Source organism: Rattus norvegicus, chromosome 1, assembly GCF_021556685.1.
Source record: "Rattus norvegicus strain SHRSP/BbbUtx chromosome 1, alternate assembly SHRSP_T2T, whole genome shotgun sequence".
NCBI classification, from domain to species: domain Eukaryota; kingdom Metazoa; phylum Chordata; class Mammalia; order Rodentia; family Muridae; genus Rattus; species Rattus norvegicus.
In genome coordinates, this window is record NC_141534.1 from 212,523,386 (window position 1) to 212,544,436 (window position 21,051).

At 47.9% G+C, this 21,051-nt stretch overlaps 1 protein-coding gene across 25 annotated transcripts in view; it reads right to left on the reverse strand.

Moving 5' to 3' along the window:
• Nucleotides 1-224: 224 nt before the first annotated feature.
• Nucleotides 225-21,051, reverse strand: part of Ppfia1 (PPFI scaffold protein A1) — a 76,993-nt gene continuing 56,166 nt past the window's right edge. For 4 of the 25 annotated variants that reach the window (XM_087660604.1, XM_087660565.1, XM_087660536.1 and 1 more), the window contains 14 exons: nucleotides 20,772-20,923; nucleotides 19,625-19,797; nucleotides 19,243-19,336; nucleotides 15,784-15,865; nucleotides 15,494-15,694; nucleotides 13,236-13,298; nucleotides 12,723-12,749; nucleotides 9,157-9,332; nucleotides 8,967-9,064; nucleotides 6,374-6,549; nucleotides 5,831-5,899; nucleotides 4,481-4,646; nucleotides 2,541-2,611; nucleotides 230-1,466 (listed from right to left, as the gene is read on the reverse strand). In XM_087660604.1, coding sequence (XP_087516730.1) covers nucleotides 2,553-2,611; nucleotides 4,481-4,646; nucleotides 5,831-5,899; nucleotides 6,374-6,549; nucleotides 8,967-9,064; nucleotides 9,157-9,332; nucleotides 12,723-12,749; nucleotides 13,236-13,298; nucleotides 15,494-15,694; nucleotides 15,784-15,865; nucleotides 19,243-19,336; nucleotides 19,625-19,797; nucleotides 20,772-20,923 — 1,536 coding nt within the window. In that variant the 3' untranslated portion in view covers nucleotides 230-1,466; nucleotides 2,541-2,552. 25 annotated transcript variants of the gene reach the window in all.

The window sequence follows — 21,051 nt, forward strand, 5'->3', positions numbered from 1 at the left end:
CCTGGGGTGAGTTTAATGGGGAATGGCTGAGGCTGCCTGCTGTGGTCATTGTGAGGCTACTCCTCTCACTAGTGCCACCCTTTGGCCTCTCCTGCCTCACAGTCTGAAGGCCTTCAGACCCCGCCTCAGTCCTGGGACTCCCCAGCCATTCCAGCACTGTGCCATCCCTCACTGTGCCATCCTTTGGCAGAGCTTAAGGCAGCGGACGCTCGTTCACAGCATTCTTAACTGGCAGTGGAAAATGCTGGGGACTTTATTGAAAAAAAGCAATAAATAACACTGTGATAAAAACAGTTCAGAAGTTGACTGCACAGACTTTGTTATATAATCAGGAGGGTCACAAACGATTAACAGAAAAACAGAACAACCAACTGTCCAGATGAATTAAAAGCACAAAGCAAATATAAAAGCCTCTCCCTCATCAGCTACACAATAAATATGCACATTTGTGCCTGGGCCCTGTGGCTTCTTAGTTCACTGAAGTCAGTCAGGAGGCTGCCAGGACAGCTGAGTGTAGAACTAGGTCCACTCTTACAACAGTTACAAATAAATGTAAGACGGTTTACACAAGAAAAATAAGGCCTTTATTGGAGTTGCAGGCTGCCCGCTCCACCGAGGTCTCTTGCTTTCACCTGCTCTGCCCCAACCAGGGAACGAGCACCTGCCCCGCCCGTGATTGGTCCTTGAAGAGTAGGGGGGGTGGGGTGGCTGCAAGGCTCCATCAGCTGCCACCCTGCCCCAGTAGAGTGCTGCTCCCAGCTCAACATACTGCTCAGCCTCTGGAGACAATCCACCCATGTCCAGAGCAGGGCCAGGGATGTGGTCAGGGGTAAGGGCCGTTCACAGAGTCCTGACCATCAGTCTCAAGCCCAATGGAAGCCGAGATTTATGTCAGATAAAGTACGGTTAGAGTCAGTCATGAAAATATGACGGAAAACGTCTGGAAATAAAGTCTGCTTCTTTCAGAATGATTGTTGCAGAGCTGCAGAGAGGAGATCGCACATGGCTTGTATCATGATGACTTTATAAACGTAGCAAAATTCTTTCCTCTGTCAGGTTCATCATTAAAAAAATTAAACAGGAATAATTACAGTAAATGCATAATTTACAAAAGCCCTATATTTGCTCAGATTTACACACAAGCATTACAGTACATTCATTTAAAAGACTAAAATTAGGTATAAGAACATGAATTGACTCAAAAGGATATTTATAGCCTAGCTATACATGGAAGAGTAAGTAGCTGTATAAATGAGGAGGTGTAAGTGTACATAAATATAAGAAACGGTCAATTCTAAAATATTTTCTCTATGGTATTTGTGATTTGTTTTTCTCTTCACTAGTTTAAAAACTCTGTAATAAAATATCTTGGGTCCATATAGCAAGAGTTGCCAGATGGGGCTCCACGAACTCTGCACCGCTGTGCCGCAGTGGCGTGCGTCATCTGTAGAAGTAGTGTGGGTAAACTGGAAGTAAACAGAGATATTTCCACTCAGCACAGGCTGCCCACACAGGGCCACCCATAGCCACCTGTCACCTAAGCCCAGTCCCCAAGCACATGTCTAAAAATACTAACTAAGCAGAAAACAGACAAACAAACAAACAAGACCCCAGTAGAACAGCAGTCCTGGGAAAGAGGGGGCTTAGGAGCAAGGAGAGGTGAGGGCAGCCTGGGCCTAGGAGAGCCACCCTTAGCTCTATGTTTAAACAGCTATGTCTAGACTGATGGCCGTGGTGTCACAGCATCACCCACTGATGACTCAACAGCACAGAAGGAGTCACACATGGGGAGCTGTACCTGAGCAGCTCAGAGTCACACCAGTGTAGAGGACTGTTCTCACCCCCCACCCCATGACATCAGCCAACACCTAGGGCAAGGCGATAAATATATACTTTAGAAAGTCTAGAAGGGGGCTGGGGATTTAGCTCAGTGGTAGAGCGCTTACCTAGGAAGCGCAAGGCCCTGGGTTCAGTCCCCAGCTCCGAAAAAAAGAACCAAAAAAAAAAAAAGTCTAGACAGATGGCTCAACAGTTAAGAACACTGGCTGTGGGGTTGGGGATTTAGCTCAGTGGTAGAGCGCTTGCCTAGGAAGTGCAAGGCCCTGGGTTTGGTCCCCAGCTCCAAAAAAAAAGAACAAAAAAAAAAAAAAAAAAAAAACACTGGCTGCTCCTGCAGAGGACTTGAGTTCCATTCCCAGCACCCACATCAGGCACCCAAAGCTGCATACAACTCTAGCCCTAGGGGATCTGACACCCTCATTTGGATTCTTCTGACACCTGCATTTACACATGCATGTGCCCACTCACAAACACACACACATACACACACACAGAGAGAGAGAGAGAGAGAGAGAGAGAGAGAGAGAGAGAAAACCAGGTTTTCACACTCTGTGGTCACCAAGCGTCAGGAGAACTGTATTCTTTCGGTTCCCAAATAACTGAGGTTGGCTCTCAGGTTCCAAAGCTGCGAAAGTCAGGTGACATGAAGTGGCCCACCTGGGCTGTACTGGGGGTGTCTGGAGCAGCAGCTCTCTACTCACCAGCAGGAGGCTCTAGCAGGAGTAAGTCCTGACTGTGGCAGAGTCCAGCCTCTGTGCTCCGGACACACTACCTGTCTCCACAACCATGGGAGGAAGCATGCAAACACAGCGTGCAGTTAGTGTTAAACATCACACAAGGGGACAAAAAAAGACATTCCACACTACCAGGACTTCCGGTGCGAGGGGAAGGCAGCCTGCTGTGGGGAAGGAGCCAGGCAGGAACACCATGGTGGCCCAGAAGCTCCCTGAGAGCCTGGAACCTGGCGCTAACTCAGAAGCAGCAATGAGCAAGCGTCACAAACACCATCTCAGGCATCCATGCAAATGATAACTGTGAAAGGGACCACCATGTTTCTCCTGAGGCTAGACCACAGACCTTATAAAGGACACTACACCTCCAAGCATCCATAGGTAAATTCAGCCCCAAGAGGACCTCTGGGAAGGGCTGAGGCTACACTCCTGAGGTGTGTGTGTGTGGGGGGGGGGGAGTGAGGGGGCAGAGCTCCATGTAGTGGGGCTGAGGTGAAGGGGAGGCTGACCAGGACAGTGGCTCCTCTAAGGAAACCAATGCCCAGATTCAGTTTCCATCAGAAACTGTGGAAACCACTGAGATACTGGCTGTTATTTAATAAACAGCCAGCATGGCTTAAAAGACTGAATGGGCCTGTGTACAGGAGAATGTTAAGCTCCCATAGCCACACTCTGGGAGCCACTGGGACAACTGGCTTTGTGGAAGGAATGCCTGCCATGAACACTGCACCTCGGTTTTCCTCCCTCAGCTGAAGTTCTCAGCACAGCCGGTGGCCAGCAGATGCCTTCTCATATGTGAGAGTAGAGGAAGCCGCCTCCACACCTAGACTCCTATGCCTCTTTCTAGGCTGCTTTCTCTTCGAGCACTAATGCTTGACTGAGGAAGTGTGAGTTTTAATGAAGAAAGCCTGCATGTGCCCATTCAGCCTCAGCTAGGCTGGCACAGCAGGCTGACACTGGCTCTTATGAAGTTGCTATGAGCAGACAGACTAGACCTTCCCCTGAAACACAATACTGAACCATGGCCAAAGCAGCCAGAGCTTTCTACCTGATGTGCTTTCCAGGAGTCCAGCCCAGTGAAGCTTTGCCCCTGTGCATGTCTCTGCCTTATGCAATGAGACCAAGAATCCCAAAAGAACACAGCTAACCATCGCCCATATTGACAAAGAGGGGCTTGCTTGCCTGTTAGGACTCAGGTTTGGCTGCTTCCAGTATGTGGCTGTCAGTTATTAAAACCTCCTTAAGTACACAGGGCATAGCCAGAGGGCTTGCTCAAAAACACGCCTGCTCAAGGTCATGTGTCTTCTAGCAGCAAAGTTCAAGGCAAACAAACCTCTGACTTCTATCCTGTCAGAAGCCTGGGGTTAGCTGTGCCCCACCATCTCCGGCTGGGGCCTGCCTAGTTTCAGCATATCTTTCCTGTCCTATTAATGGGACATACGACTAACAGAGGAAAGAGGTGGAAACTGCATTATTTACAATTTGCTCAGACCAGCTGTTGTAGCTTATGCTTGTAATTCCAGCATCCACAAAGCTGAGGCAGGAAGCTTACTGTGACTCTGGAGACAACCTAGGCCACTACAGTAAGACGCTGTCTTAGGAGTGAATTGAGGTAAGGGCTTTGGCATACAACATGGAGCAGGCACACCTGTGCTGCCTGTCAGGTCCCATCCCACAGCATGGGCTCTACCCAGTTCCAAGAACACAGTATTAAGCCTATGGAAAACAGGTTAAGATTCAATCAAATGAGGGTTTTCTTAGTTTCTGTTACTTTGGTAGTTAATCGTGACGATCCAGTGTTAGGGTTAGCTGAACGACAAGTACACCTGAGCATGCAGCTGCACTCCAGCGGCCTGGGAGCAGCCAGTACCCACTCCCCACATGTGGTGGTTGCAGGGCCCACCACATACCGTCCATCTGAACCTTCTTTGGCTGCATAGAGGGAGATGACATAGAGGAGGTGACCCGGAAGTTGGCAGGCAACGTCTCTGCAGAGCCAGAAGCCAAGCCACGGATGTCCTTTGGTCTGAACTTCTTCCTCCAGGAAGGTGCCCTCCTGAAGCTTTTGTCATCATCCTGGCAAACCAAGGAGACAAGTGCTAACCAACAGCCATCAGCCAGGCCCGTGTTCTTCCAAGGTTGTTGGATCACAGGGCTCTGGCAGGTGTCTAGCTAACGTTTGCCATGACAGCACAAGTGGCTGCCCAGTCCAGATCTACAACAGAAAAGGGCTGTGGGCACACTCCTCCTCTGGTCACCCTGGAGAGCTTAGGCCAGTCCTGGGCTGTGACCCTTGCCACACAGAAACCACCTCACAGACTGGGACACAGCCAACAAGATTTGTATCTTCAGAGGTAGCTTCTGTTCTCTGTCAAACCAGAGTATTTTTCAAGGCCCAATGATAACAGTTCTTACATGTGATGTCATAGGTTTCAAGAGGGGAGAAATAACAGTTTTGAACAAACATATTTCTCAGACACATCTCTCTCCAAGACACAGTACTCTGGGCAAGAATGACCATTTCTTTTTTTTTTTTTTTTTTTTTTTTTTTTTTGGAGCTGGGGACCGAACTCAGGGCCTTGCGCTTGCTAGGCGAGCGCTCTACCACTGAGCTAAATCCCCAACCGACCATTTCTTAATATAAGATACAGTTGCTGCTTCTGGGCTTCACCGAGTTTTATTCCTTGATAAAGCATTTATGGGACATCAAAAGCCAACAACAGTAAGCCAGGAATGCTGAGGTACTTGTGACTTGCTAAGGCAGGATGCTGCAAGTTCAAAGCCAGCCTGGGCGATATAGTAAGACACTGTCTCAAAACAAACAAAACCCTAAATAGAAAAAAAATTATTAAAATCATGCTTGCTGGACAGTAGTGGCTTGTGCCTTTAAATCCCAGCATTCAGGGGCAAAGGTAGGTAAATCTGAGTCTTATAAAGGGAGTCCCAGACAGTCAAAGCTACCCAGAGAAACCTGACCTTGAAACAAGCAAAACAAAACAAAAACCATTCTTTTCTGGGCGGGACATGGTAGACAGTGTAGGTCTCTCAACACCAGCTTCTGTGTACATACACATCTGGATCTATGAACACACTCCTTAAGTAGCATTTCCCACATGGTTCTAAATATGCTGAAATGTGGCCCACACAACACCCATGAACACACGTGTGGGCTGGGCTGAGTTCTAGGGATCGATTTCCAGCCCCAACAGCAGAAAAACAAGCAGTCCAAACAGAACGAGACCATCAGGCTAAGCACTCACCTCATCAAACCTCCGATCAGTCCCGGTGACCAAAAGGTTGTTGAATTCTCTTTCCAAGACAGCGCGAGCCTAACAGTGAGAAAGCCACCAAAGCTTTCATAAATTACTAAGAAGGGTGCTGGCATATCCCACTGCCAGGGACACCCTGACCCATGATGGAATCCAAAAGTCCCATCTAGTCTGTGGTTGAACTTGAGGGGAGAGGAGCCATAGTAAGTGCTATGCAGATGGCTGGGAGTATGAGCTAATGTTGGTGTTCTATAGAGAAGTGGAAATTTCACATTTTCAAATATGCTCATGAAGCAAAGAAAGTTAAGTAAAGCAATGGCCACAAAAGTGAAATTAATAAAACTTCCATGTAGTAGCTTGAAACAGAGTGGATGGAAGTGTAGGGTTGCCCCTGTTGACCCTATGGGCATCCCCTCACTATGGAGATACAGAAGCCTTCGCTAGCTACACAATGTTAAGCTTCCCTGAACTGGAGGGAAAGTGAGCATTACAATCAGTACTTCTGGAACACAGGCCTGACAGCTCTGGGGTCACCTGTGTATTCTGTGTTGGAATCTGTAACAAGAGTGCCAGGGCGCTGAAATCGAACGTCTCGTCCAAGGCCAGAAGTGCGCCGTGAACACCGCTCTCTATTAGGTTGTTGGCAAACTCTTTAAGGCCGATCGACAGGATCCAGCGAATCACCCGATCATTGCTCCAAACAAGCACATCTATGAGAGAGTAATAAAGTCAGTGTATGGTGGCCAATACCCTGCAGCACAGGAGAAAGGCTCCCTGCACAAATTCTGACCCTGCACACTCCTGAAACAGACCCAAGCGCCAGGTGCCAGCATCACACACACCACAGCCCTCACACAGGAACCCTACCCACGCCACTCAAGAACCCACTGGAATTACTCCAGGGAACCCAGGGGAGAGAGACACAACTTACTCCACTTCTAGGAACAGAATGGAGTGACAGCCTACAAACCTGAGGACCAAGGCAGATTCTCCCTGTCACAGACAGACCCACCTCCACTTGCTCAGCCTGCCTGTTCCAGGCAGCTACCCATGGAACAGTTTGCTGGGATGCTGGGCACCCCCACTCTCTCCTCCACAAGAAATGTGCAATGACCCAGGGAACCAGGACAGTGCTGAGGAAGCTCCCATTGGCTAAGCAGCCTGTGGTCCTTGGTCTTCTAGGGTCTCTTCTGTATAGCCAATGTATCTTGCATTCAGACTTTTGCTCAAGGTAAAGGTTTTTATGTTAATTGGTTTTTATGATGTGCCTTGATTAGGGTTACTATTGCTGTGATGGCCATGATCAAAAGCAACTGGGAAGGAAAGGGTTTAGTTCTCTCATCAAAAGCAGTGAGGGCAGAAACTCACGCAGGGCAGGAACCCGGAGGCAGGGGCTGATGCAGAGGCCATGGAGGGACACTGCTCACTGGCTTGCTCAGCCTGCTTTCTTATACAATCTTATACTACCAAAATTCTCAGTACTAATTAAGAAAATGCCCTACAGGTTTTCCTACAACTGGATCTTATGGCAAGATTTTCTCAACTGAGGCCCCTCCTTTCCAATGACTCTACATTGTGTCAAGCTGACCTGAAACTAACTAGCCAGCACATAACTCAAATATCTTCAATGTTTTTCTCATTTATTTTCTTCAGACTGGGTGGGTCTTACTTTGGAGCCTCAGCTGGTCTTGTACTAATGGTGCTTCTGCCTTAGCTTCCTAAGCGCTGGGGTCACAGACATATGTCACCATGACCAGTACTCATGGAGAAACTGAAAGACATTCTCTAGCACAGGGGCTCAGGAGGCCACACATCATGACAGGTACAGTACTCCATTAGCACTAATGGAGAGCTAAAAATAGTCAGTCTAAAACTATGCCCAATCACTTCCAAAGACAGTTCCTGTCAAGTGCAGGAAGACAGAGGGCCACAGAGAACAATGCAGTAGATTCAACATTCTGCCCCTAGATGCTGCTCTGAAAAAGAGGCCATTCCCGGTACACAAACTGCCCTTTCTTTTTTTTTTTTTTTTTTTTTGGTTCTTTTTTTCGGAGCTGGGGACCGAACCCAGGGCCTTGCGCTTCCTAGGTAAGCGCTCTACCACTGAGCTAAATCCCCAGCCCCACAAACTGCCTTTCAAATGTGCGGTTTGATTTCATTTTTCTTTTTCTTTTTCTGTTGTTGTTTGAGACAGAGTTTCTGTGTAGCCTTGATCGTTCTGGGATCCACTCTATAGACCAGGCTGGCCTCGAATACATACAGGTCCTCCTGCCTCTGCTTACTCAGGAGTGCTGGATCAAAGGTGTGCACCACCATTGCCTGGCCGCCTTTCCTCTTTTTCATATTTTGTTTTTCGTATTAAAAACAGCATTTCGGGGCTGGGGATTTAGCTCAGTGGTAGAGCGCTTACCTAGGAAGCGCAAGGCCCTGGGTTCGGTCCCCAGCTCCGAAAAAAAGAACCAAAAAACAAAAACAAAAACAAAAAAAAAAAAACAAAAAAAACAGCATTTCTAGGGCTGTGGTGAGCAGCAAAGAGATTAATTGAAAGAGACTAAAACATCTAGTGCTCACTCAGTTCAGAACCACTGCTAAAATCATCAATGACTTCCTGACTTCTCAAACTATCTCTTCAAGCAAGTAACTGTCTCCACTGCTGGGGCTGCAGCAGGGAAGAAGGCCCTAGAGGAGAGCAGCCACCCTACAGCCTGCTCTGCTCCTGTATGTGCCCCTCCCTCATCCATGCTGCTATCCTCTCCAAGAGCTGACTGAGGGTGGCCTGGGGCCTCCTGCCTTTCCTGTGGGATCAAGACCCCTGACTACCCCACAGCTATGCATTTCATACTTATGCAGCATGCAGCAGACGCATCATTGTTCTGCATTTTTAAATGTCAACACATAGGACATATATAACCAAAGGATGTCAATAAATGTCACAGTTAAAGTAGCAGCACTGATGACTGTACAGGCATGCTCTCTATCATTCCTCTCCATCTTCCTCAGGTTAGGCCAGTGCCTCCACCTAAAGCCTTCCGGAAGTCTTCCTAGTGCTGCTCAACAGATGTTCCACCCCACTGAAGCTGGAGCACAGGTAGCAGAAGCCAGACGACTGCCCAGGCAGGGAATTCACCTCTTGTCTCATTCTGACTCTCTTCTCGTTTTCTTTCCAGTTCTTTTCGATCATAATTCAACCTTCTCAGGCACATAATTCCACACTGGAAACTGTTTCTGTTTACAGACACACAACAAAAAGAGATTATGCAGCGCTAGCAACAGGGCAAGCCTCAGGGCAGAGAGAAGCAAAGTGAGTGTCCACTTGCCTATGGAAGCTGTCGACCATCTTCAGCTGCCCTCGAAGGTCTTTCTTGGTCAGGTGATCCAGCATCCGGGCATCGACAAGGCACTCCATGAAGTAGCTGCGGTACTGCGGCAGGCCCAAGCTGGGCAGCCACTCGTTGCCAATCCACTCGTGGTTCATGTCCCCATATGCTAGCGTCTGCTTTTAGTAAGTGGGTGATGTTAGTTCTGGGTTTCAAATCTACCACACTTTCTAAAGACTAAACTAATGACAACATTGGACTTGGTAACTCCTGGGTGATTGATCTCCCATCCCCATCACTTAAAAGTTAGTAAGACTTCAGAAAAAGGGAGTCATTAAAAGTCTAGGGCTCACTGCTGAGTTAACCTATCCAAACAAGTCACAAGGAAACCACAGGCAACTGCAGAGCCCCTTCTGAACAACTGTTAATGTAGCAACTCAGAATGACCACGACTCATGAACAAGTTTGAAGGGCAGGTTCAACTTGACTCATTAAAATTATCTCTGGATGGCTTTGACTGCAGATTTAACACTTTTTCATAAATAAAATGTTTATTTAAAAATCAGCAAAAGTTGATCAGAAAAAAAATTTAAGAAACAAACCGATAGCTAACAGGACACATATACAACTATAAACAAGACATAAACACTCCTTCCAACCACAAGCACAAGGGGGTGGGGGGGTGTATAAAGCAGCTTTTCCTTGAAAAAACTCAGCACGGTGCAGATTGAAGTAGCAAGTATCAATTAACTACTTGGTTTACTTATGTTTTCCAGAATTCTCCACCTGACACCAGAACACTTCCCTTCTTTTTCTTGACAGGGTAGGTACTACCATGCTGCCAAGACAAGATGTGGAGCTTCACACTGCATCCCATCAGCCCATGTGGTCCTGGGAGGCCACTATCTCAAGGACAGCACATCATAGTCAACTTTTTGGGTTGCTCAGCCTCCTAAGGCATGGATGACAGCTGCACACCCCCATAACACATCCAGGATGTGTTTGGCTTGGTGTGGTGCAGACGGAACCAGGCCTCATGTACAACTTGGCCACAGAGCCACACCCAGCTCTCAATATGCTGAGCTGCACAATATTTTCTGACTCAGAAAAAAATGAATCAGAATCTGTAACTCCAGTACTTATGAGGCTGAGGTCTGAGGACTGCTGCAAGTTGAAAATCAGCCTGGGCTACAGGGCAAGATCCAGCTTAAAGACAGGTAGAAAAGATGGGAGAAAAAGGAAACTAGCAACTGGATAAATACAGGATCACATATCCACCTATTCAATAAACCAAGACAGGATGGTTGTTTAAAGCTGAAAGTCAGAGACTGGCCTGGGTAACACTGCAAGACTTTGTCTCAAAGGGATAAATAACAGCTAAAAACATCTAAATACCTTCCAAACATTTGTAAATTAACGCACTTCCAAAATAATAGTGCAAGGATCTGTATCGCCATCAAGTCAATCAACAGCACACTAAAATAAGACCTGATAATATGAGGCTTATTGTCATGGGGGCATAATCTGGGTCAACATTTGGGGAAAAGAATAATACTACAAAAGACAGAGAAACACCACGTGAAAGGCTGCCCCCCTTCACTGTAGAGAATTCAGCATTCTGGGAATGGAGTCAATCGACCTTCAAGCAACACAGAGCACCTGAGAGAAGTGCAGCTGTGTCCTCACTAACTACCAGCACTGAACCGCCAGCAAGAAGACACACAAAGCCAGTGAGCAGGGAAGGAAGTCATTTACAAAGGACACAACCAACTGAGACTGGAAGCTGCACTACAGCCAGCTTCCCATTCCTACAGACTAAGAACCAACTGGAGCCTAGGTTAAAAACATCCCTTGTAATGACTGAACAGGTCTGCGCTGTGGAAATGAGCACCTGCAAGTAGTGAGAACAGGAGACGATGCTGGGAGAAAAGAAGACCGCTTCCCTCCACTGTTAACCTGCTCCAACCAACAAGGACACCGAAGAGCTACTAAAAGAACTATTCTACTACTGTCCCTAAGTACTCTTGATCGTCACAAGATGCCACTATCCTCAGCACAAGGACCCACTTGGATCTGCCTTCTTTGAAGGGCAGAATGAGGAAAATCCTATAAAGGGCCAAATGAGGCAGCACTGTCCCATCCAAATGCTTCCCATGCATGTCAATCACTTCTGTGTGGTGGCAGCTGCACTGAAGACTTAGTCCAGGGAGCCTTCTTTTCTCCTACTATGCTGAAATGACCTAGGAAAGGAAGGACACACAGAGCCAGATGTCCTAGGACAGAGGAAAACTGCACAGCCCAGACACAACCCAGACGCAGCAAAACTTAGGCTACAAAGAAGCAGGGTCATGGCCACACCGCTTGTTGATGGTTCTGAAGTGTCTACAGGCTATCCTGTGTAGGAGAACAGGCAGAGACCTCTGCCTAACAGCTCAGATGGGAAGAGGATTGTGAGGGAGAAGGATACAAGCCCCTTCTTTCACACCCCACTGCAAAGTATGCTGCTCACACTTCATTGCCTGAGACAGCATCATTTCCACAAGAAATGGATATGTGAGGTGCACTGTGATCATCAGAAATTAAGCAGCTGACCTTCCTGACTGCCCATAAGCAGTTGCTAGCCAGGCTGAGTAATGGCAGGGAGAGGCAGAGCACAGCAAGACCAGTGGACTAAGCCTATGTCCTTTTTCTGCATCACAGCAACACCTATATAGAGGAAGGCAGCTGCCTGTGGCTGGGAAAACTAAGACTATTACTTGTCCAGGTCTACAGCTCAGCCATGCTAAAATCCAGGGACAGAACAACTGTCATTCATCTAAGCTACCCGAATGCAGAGATGGCAAAGCACTCAGGAAAAGCTCCTTGGGTGCTGAAGAACTGGGGACTAAGAATGCAAGCACAGTGAGAAGGCTCAGGGGGCAGAAGCACTTACCAACAAGCCTGAAAGCAACCCTGGAACCCTGGGACCTACACTGGGGAAGAGAAGCGACACTCCTGCGTTGTTCTTTTAACTCCTATGGCATGTGCACACACAGACACAGATAAACACAAATAACTAAATGTAATGAAGACTTTAGCAGGAAAATGCAAACACCCATGAGACAGGAAGAAGCCTCACTCTGAGAGTCCCCCAGGGAGATCTTGAAGTCTCTGTAGCATTAGGGCAGCACTCAGTAAGACACCAACACAGAGATACAGGAAAGGCATCGTGTCTTTGAGGTTTGCAAATTATTTCACTTTTTCTACCAAGAGATCTTGAAACTAAAGTCACTCCAGCAGGGAATTCTGTGCACACTTAAAAGATGTGGGCTCCTGTGTGAGGGACTCCACACTGACAGAAGCCTGAGCTCGTGAAGAGCCACCACAAGGCCTCTGTGAGACTATTCAAAGTTGTCCATGAGACGCTGCCAAGCCTGCTCTGGGCTCGTCTAAGTTTTCAAGTCATTAACCACACAGAGCAGACTGGGATTCTAAGAACATCTAGAAAGACAAGTTCCACACTTCCCCACCACAGACACTTTCTGTTGCCACACACTGAAGGTAGGTAGGTAGAGAAAGACGCCAACCTGAGCCCAGCTTCCCTCCTCGTCTTCCTGATGTTACGTGGTTAGGAATGCAAAAGAACAAACCGTTAGTGTTTGTAAGCTATGGTAAGGCAAGCAGGCAAACGTGGATAGCTGGACATGTGAGCATGCTGGGATCACAGCAGCATGCAGTCTGTACAGCACCAGCAGCCTGGGGTTTTCATGCAAGAAACACATCCTTTCCATGCTAACATATCAGTAAGAAGGAAAAGCTGGGTTTCACTATCACAGTGGTGCTAAACTCAGCTCTCTCCCCAGGGCAAATCAATTCTATCTAAATGAGCATGTCTGCAACTGTAAGATCCTGGAAAGAAAAAACTAAAACAAAAAACCCCTCCAGTTTGTACACTTAGTTGATACCCTAAAAAAGGGGGGGGGGGGAGGAGAAGGTCTGAAATAACTGAATATTAACACTTTCATTCCCAACAGAAAGGCCAAAGCCCAAGCTGGTCTGACACAGCACGTGCCCTGCGAATGCAGGCTGCAGTGACTAACCGTTTGTGGCGTGGCTGTGAGTGTTTCCATCTCTTCATGTGTCAACCAGACATTTCCTGTGGTCTAAGGTGCCCAGTGCACCAGCCATATCCCGGGGCCAGGGAAGCATGACAGAGAGGAGAGGGCACACAAATAAACTTCAGGCACAGGAGCCTGAGGCAAGGGCCACTCTTCACAGAAAATGATAAAAGCCACATCAGCCCAGCCCTCCTGCCAGCAGTGATACTCTGCAAGCAACTGCTCAACAGAGAAGCGCTTACAGCTTCCAGGGCTGAGCTGCTGTGTCTGCCCCTGAGGTATGCAAAGAAAAAAACAGCACCCACTGTAGACTTCTAGAAGTGCTGGCTCTCTCACTATCTTACAACAATCTCTCTGGACTGAAGGTGAGACTCAGTGCAAGGCCCTGGGCTTTATCTCCAGCACTTCCTAAAGGAATCCCTCCCACAAGCAGCCTCATTCCAACATCAGCAGAAGGCCCCTCTTCCAGCTGGCAGGTATACACCAGGTGACCAGCCCAGACAGGCCAAAATTAACCATACCATGTCCCCTTTGCCTCCCTGTCACAGCCAGAGACAGGACCAAAATCTACATGCGTGTTACTGTAAGCTCAAGGGAGGAATCTATGCCTGTGCCTGACAGTGTGGAGGGAACACTTCCAAGCTAAGGAAGTCGGAGCACCTCATACGAGCACAGCTGAGGAAGACTTTGGAGGGGCCTCAATGAAACTACCAGGGACCAGGAGGGATTGTGGCAACAAATGCCATTCTCTGGATAAGAGCTCTGAGCCACAGCTGAAGACAGAACCCAGGGTTCATCCTACAGAGAACAGAAAAACTTCAACACTTTAAAGTAAGTCTGAGTTGGGGTGAGGCCTTAAGCTGTTGCAGAAAGGTATGTGCCAAAGGTACTTCAGGATCTCTCCAGTCACTCAAGCTAAGTCAGGAGTACAGCCATGTCTGGCTTTCCCCTTGGGCTGATTTTTACAGAGAAAAATTACTGTCCAGTGAGAAAAAAAAAGTATATTCTCTGGTACCCAGGACACTGGGTGGCAGCAGCTATCCCTCACTAGCACCATCCAAGGTGCTCCGCAGAGCTAGCGCTCCGGAGAAAACGCAAGCAGCTCACTCCTTACATGCTGCCACAGAGCCCATGCCAGGGCAGAACTCACAGATTGAGGAGGAAAGGAGCTGGATGCCAGTGAATTTTAATTCAGCAAAATAAGTCTAAGTGTTCTTCCCTTGATCTATGGTCCTGCATGCTCTGCTGCGACTTAAGGCAGGGAGGGAGTGCCCTTCCTGTCCACAGCCTACCTAGAGGGAGTACTGCAGATAAAGAGGGCACAATCCCACCTCTGTGACAGACTGGCTACAGGTCCAGGCCAGCAGCCACCCCTGTCTGGTCAGAGACCCTGGATCCCTACTGCTGCACTGTGAGAAGCCTGGGCAGAGGACTGTGTGACCTGCTCAGCAAGTTGCTTATTCTGTGTGAATGCACATTCCAACTCTGCGTGGTCAGGGGTCATCAGGCATGAAAGGCAAAAGGCAGGAGGTATAGAATAAATACTTTTTAATTCCTGCCCAGAAGCCCTTGGGACAACGGGTACAATAAATGCATGTAAGGTTTTTTTGTTTTGTTTTTTTAAATAAATTATTTATTTTTATGTGCATTGGTATTCTGCCTGCATGTATGTCTGTGTGAGGGTGCCAGAGCCCCTGGAACTGGAGTTACAGACAGTTGTGAGCTGGGAATTGAACTCAGGTCCTTTAGAAGAACAGCCAGTGTTCTTAACTGCTAAACCATCTCTCCAGCCCCACATGTGAAGTTTTTAAGAATCAATTTCTGCCTTTAAATATCTTTCTTCTTGAGGTTGTTCTAGACAAGCTTTCATTTTTAACCTAGTGGGGTCTACGTATGTTATCCCTCAAAACTCTGATCCTCATACTCCCATGAGATCAAGTGGGCCTCCCACTCAACTTCAGCCAAGCTTTCCTGAAAACCTTTATCCAATGCTGAGAATGAACCCAGTACCTTTCACATGCTAAGCAAGTACTCTACACAGAGCTATACCCTAGCCCAAAATGCTCGCTAGTCTTGAGTCATTCAATTCATACAAGCAAATTCTAAGGCATCTACAGCCATGTTTTAAATGAGTCCTTCTGGGTGTTTCAAAGACCTAAGGAAGTGGGTGGGGTGGTCTGTAGTCTTCCAGGAGATAGTCCCTCCTCCCAGAGCACAAGAGCATGCAACTGGAGACTTACCGTCCTAGATGTGGGTGGAGCAGAAGGGCTAGTCAGTGACATTATCTCTTGGATAGCCAGCCGCAGCTTCAGCCTGTGCAAGGGGTTGCTGATGCCAATCTCCCGCTGGATCTCGGTGTCTGACAGGGCTGACATAATGGCACCACTCTTGACGTTTGCTCGGCAAGCAGCCACATACCAGGCAGGCATCCCAACCCAGAGCTAGACATGGAAACGAGAAGGCCAAAGCATCAGGCAAGTACGAGAGGACTTGGTGAGTTCCTATAACACAGCTAGTGACAAGGACTCACCTCTAGCCACACCACCACAGTTGGCCCATCCCACTGTGCGAAAGGCAAGCCTTGCCTGCGGGCCTCCTCCAGCAGCTCATGCCTAGGAGGGAGACACATTCAAAAGAGCCAGTTAAGTGGGCATCTCTGACCAATTTCTAAAACACAACAGTCCCAAGCTGCTGGCACACTGGCTTGTGTTTACTACAGAATGCCTGCATTAGGAGCTGGCTGAGTCCTTTATTCCCCAGAGAATCCAACCTCCTTTGAAAGAATGACCACCAGCTTGAATGGCACCCAGTAGTGCTCATACCTAAGTTCATATAGCACAAGGGCAAAACCTAGGCACCATACCCTTTTACCCTGGCCAGAGAGCACATGCAGGTTAACAGATGGATACCTAGTGCTGAGTGTCCTTACATCTACGAGAATGGTACTCCCCCCCCCCCAAATTGCAAATAATGGGGCACACCTTTAATCCCAGCACTCAGGAGCCAGAGGAGGGTAAGATCTCTGTGAGTTCAAGGCCAGCCTGGTCTACATAGTAAATTCCAAGACAGCCTGCACTACATATTGAGACCCTGTCTCAAAAAACAAAGACAAAAAAGAATGGTTGGAAGCCCTTGGGAACCAGCACAGTGGGCAAACTGCATCCTAGCACACACCAGGTGTGGCTTCTATCCTCACACACAGGTTCTTTCTAAAAATTACATTTCTCCCTGTGTGCATGTGAAGTGGCCAGAGATTCCAGAATCTTTTTTCTCTAAAGGCAAATACTTCATGAGAGATCCAGCTCTGCAAAACCAAAGCACAACCCCAAACCCTGGCTCCATAATAACTGTCAAGAGAGAGACTTTCCCTCCAGTCAAAATGCCACAGACAGCTTCAAGCCTATCTGCTTCAGCCACTGTTGGCTCCTATTGCCAATGGCTGCTTTCTGTCACTGCCTCTGGCTAGGGGCCGATCCCCAAGGCAGCAGCACTGTTTGGTGTCTCAGGCAGAGTCAAAATAGCACTTCTGATCTGAGGGACAAGGCTACTCATATACTAAAAGAGACAGACAAGTGTGCTCATGTGGGGCTCAGGAAGTAACGATCTGTGGGATTGACACCAACCCTAGCTACAGGGAGGGAGCCAGTATTTTGGGGCACCAACTGGTGACTGGGGTACTTTCTGCTTCCTCCAGACAAACCTTCCTCAAAGACAGCTGGTATCACTTATCAAAACAGGCAGAGAAGCCACAGGAAGCTGCACAGTCACTCCTTACAGATCAACCCCAAATAAAGATAGAAACTCTGAGCACACAAGGCAGTGCCCATTCTGGGTATATGGCCTGGCCACAAAGTTTCTAAGCTAAGTTCACACTGAATTGGACTAGGTCCTCCGCAACAGAGAAGTTTGCTAGGACTTCTGATAACAGAAGTAACAGATCCAAGCAACGAACAGGTAGCTAGCGAAGCAAGTACACTACAGCCCTTAGTTGTTGCCTGGAGCCTGCTGCACCCTTGGGGTGCCCTGAGCTCCCTCCAGCACTGGCAAGAGCCTTTGCTGTTTCTTAGAGCCATGCAGCAGCAGAAACAGTGTAAAGGCAGTGAGACATGAATTAGGAACTAGTCAGATGACATTGAGGACTATCAATCACAAAAAGCAGGACCCAAAAAGGTGGCTAGCACTGGCTTCCCTCTGCCTCCTTAGCCTTCCCTATTGGGCGGTTTGTAACCGTACAGCCCAAACGGAGCCATGACAAGGTTGCATATCTGAGTCTCAGATTTCTTCTTTTTTTTCTTTTTTTCGGAGCTGGGGACCGAACCCGGGGCCTTACCACTGAGCCAAATCCCCAACCCCGAGTCTCAGATTTCTTGAGGGGTGCACCTCTCTCCCCAATCATGTCATGGACATAATGTCAGAACTACAGACACAGAAGGCTCGCTGACTTAACCCTGAGATGTCTTGTGAGAACATTACTACTTCCCTCCTCGCCATTGAACCTGGAACTGGGCTGACCCCTGGATCTTGACAATACCCTCCCACCTCCGCCAGTTTTCCCAAGTAGGATTTCCGCAGACTCATTAGACTGCCAACATTCACTTTCTAGCTATAGAGCCTTCCTGCTTCACACAACTGTTAAAGTAAATGTACTAAGAGGGATGTGACAGTTCATGCTTATAATCTCAACACTTGGGAGGCTGATACAGGAGGACTGTGATGAGTTTGAAGCCAGCCTAAGCTACACAGAAAGACCTTGTCACAAAAGGTGAGGAGGGCATCTAACCCCCTTTCTTTTTTTCTTTTAGTTTTTTGAGACAGGTTTCTCTGTGTGTAACTCCAGCTATCCTAGAACTTGCTCTGTAGACCAGGCTATCCACCAGGTGCTGGGATTAAAGGCATTAGCAAACCATGTGCAGTGTAATCTGGGGGCATAAAAGTTTCCTAGTGCTGTCCCAGGAGTCAAGAGGCTGTTCTAATACCAAGTTTCATACTGCCAGACGGCAGTTCCCAAGGTGTTGTAAAACATTTTACTCAGTTCAAAGGCAGCAATATTCCAGATCAAATTTGGATGGTAAGAAGTTTCTAAAAATTTCCATTTGCAGAGTCCTGAAGGTTAGGAAGCCCACAGCACTGTTAGTGGAGCCTGGTTCTTATGTGGGGCACTGACAGGCAGAGCTCATGACTGGAAGTCTCAACAGCAAGGCCAGCACCACCCCAGGTGCAGTGCACTGTCTCTAGAGCACTCAGATCCTTTGCAGAGCCTCCCAGTCAATCCTGGCCCAAGGCCTCTTTTTCCTTCTGAGTTCAGCTGTCACTTGTGGTCTACCCCTCGGCCTGTTCTTTGATGCACTGTTTCATCCTATCTACCTGCCTCCTTCATTGATTCTGAATGCAGCAAGCTGTCAGACAGTCAGTCTCTGCAGAGGAAGCCCACACGTCTGTGTCCCTAGAGTGAAAACAGTAATTCTCTTCAGCACAGAGATTTGGTTTGCTGGCTTTTTTTTTTACTCTTTGCAAACCCAGGGCCTAGCACACAATGTGCTTGTTCTACCCTAAGCTGCACCTCCAATTTTTCAAGACTTAGTAAAGAATTGATACTTATTTAATAGGTTACAAATTCTTTTTTAAAAAAGATGTGTGTGTGTGTGTGTGTGTGTGTGTGCGCGCGCGCGCATGCGTGTGTAAAGGGGGAGTATGTATGTGTGCATATTCATGCATGTGGGTACACTCCAGTTACATGCGGAAGCGGAGCTAAACATCAGGAACCATCCTCTGTCATTCTCCACCTACTATCTGAGACAGGGGCTCTCGCTGAACTTGAAGCTTGTCCACTTGTCTAGGCTGGCTGGCCAGCAAGCTCCAGGCATCCTCCCGTCTCCACCTCCCCTCCCCTTGGTATGCTGTGCATGCACATAGCTATGTACAAAATTTGAAACCTCAACACCATTCACCCTGGAGACTGCCTCCTATGGAGACACAATGAGAAGCTTACTTTTTCTGAAGTTTCCGGTTTTTCTCAGCTTGCCCTCCCAGTTTGCTGAGTCCCAAGGCATCTTGAGATGAATTTTCTGTCTCTGAAACACCAGCTACAAGGAAGCAGAGGCCCCAGACTAAAGTGAACCAACATGGTAGGGTTAAGTTCAGCCTCATTCTCTAAAGGGAGAGTTAAGCTTAAACAGCCCAGCAAACTGTTTAAGACAAGATGCCTTGTCTATCTTGTCTTAAACTGCTAGCCATTGCTATTTGAGTCATATCTGCAGACCTTTCGAGGGCCCACATCCCGTAGCATGGTGGCATGTGGGAGACAGGCAGACACAGAAGCACCCAGGAGCACCTCACACCTTTGTTAAAATGCTTACTGCAAACCTACTAACCTTGCCCTGGTGACTCCTTGCCCAGCGGACCAGGCCGGCCCTTTTCCTTCTTCCCAAATAAGCGGCCAATGGAGGATTTGATGCCCTTCTTCTTTGGGGCTTTGTGGAGGGAGTCCTGGCTACTATTGCTGCTGCTAGGGTTGCTCACGGGACCATCCTGGGAGCCTGTGGAGCTTTAAGGAAAGAAAATGGACATTTACCAGGGGCTGTATCACAACACAGGAGTCTGCATCACAACACAAGCACTGCAACACTTCCCTGAGCTGTTTTTAAGACAGGCTTTCACTCGAGCCTAGGCTAGCCTGAAACTCATGACAACCTGCTTCAGCCTTGAAAACACCAGGTTGATAGCCATGAGTCACAACACCCAGACGGACACTCTACAATTTTAGTATCTGCTTCTGAAAGTTCCTAAGATGCATCAAATCTCTCAACAGTATGCTGTGCAGTGACACAGGCTGCCAAAAATCACAAAGCAAAGGTTGGTTCTGAAACCCCAGCTTCTTTAGGAAGCTGTCATACCTCTTAAGGGGAGGCCTGGCCTCCAACTAGCTTACAAAGGAGGCCTAGACTCAGCAGAGATAGTTGCTTGCAGGCCAGCAAGTGAGAGCAGCAAAAAGGAGGTGCTCATGGGGACCAGAGAAATTAACTGTCGGTCAAGAATGATGTTTACTACCTGCAGAGCTGGGTGGGAGCTACCATTCATATGCCCTCCCCAACCCTACTCAGGATAGCACAGAAACTCTACAAATGGCTATGCAATGACGGTCTCTATCTCACCAACCAAACACCTATTTTCATGACAAGAAGCATTAATAAAGAGGTAGGAAAAACATGGACTGCCCAGCAAGTTGAAGACCCATGAAGGCCAGAGAACAGGAGAAACCAAGCTGTTGGTAGAACAGCATCATCCAGAACCACACAGGCACTTGTATGTGAGGAGCAAGGCTGTGAGGTCCAGGAGCATCATTCTTCACAACATTCCCCAGACAGGACCTTCTGCTGGAAACTACCAAGGGCAATGTTAGTGACTTCAACTGAATAACCTGGAACTCTTGTATGTTTGATCAAGTTATGGTTAATATTCTTAAACCCCAAACAAGCACAGTTCCGCACAGGGGCTGCTGTCTTCAGCCCCACTCCTTACTTCCTCAGATCCCTGATGTCCTCATGGCTGACCGTGTGCAGCGCACCCTTGTGCAGCCTGTCTAAGCGCAGAGGCCTTGGGGAGGATGGGGGGGAGGTTTCACATTTTATCGTCGTCTTGTCGTCTCGTACCTCTTCTCTGGAAGCTGGCAACTGAAGGCAAGATAAGGGCAAGAGCAGTGAACAATGTACTAAACCCCAGCTTAAACATCTATTAGCCACTTTCTGCTAGCACAAGAGGACAGACACATTTTTTTGTTTGTAGTTTTGTTCTGAGATGG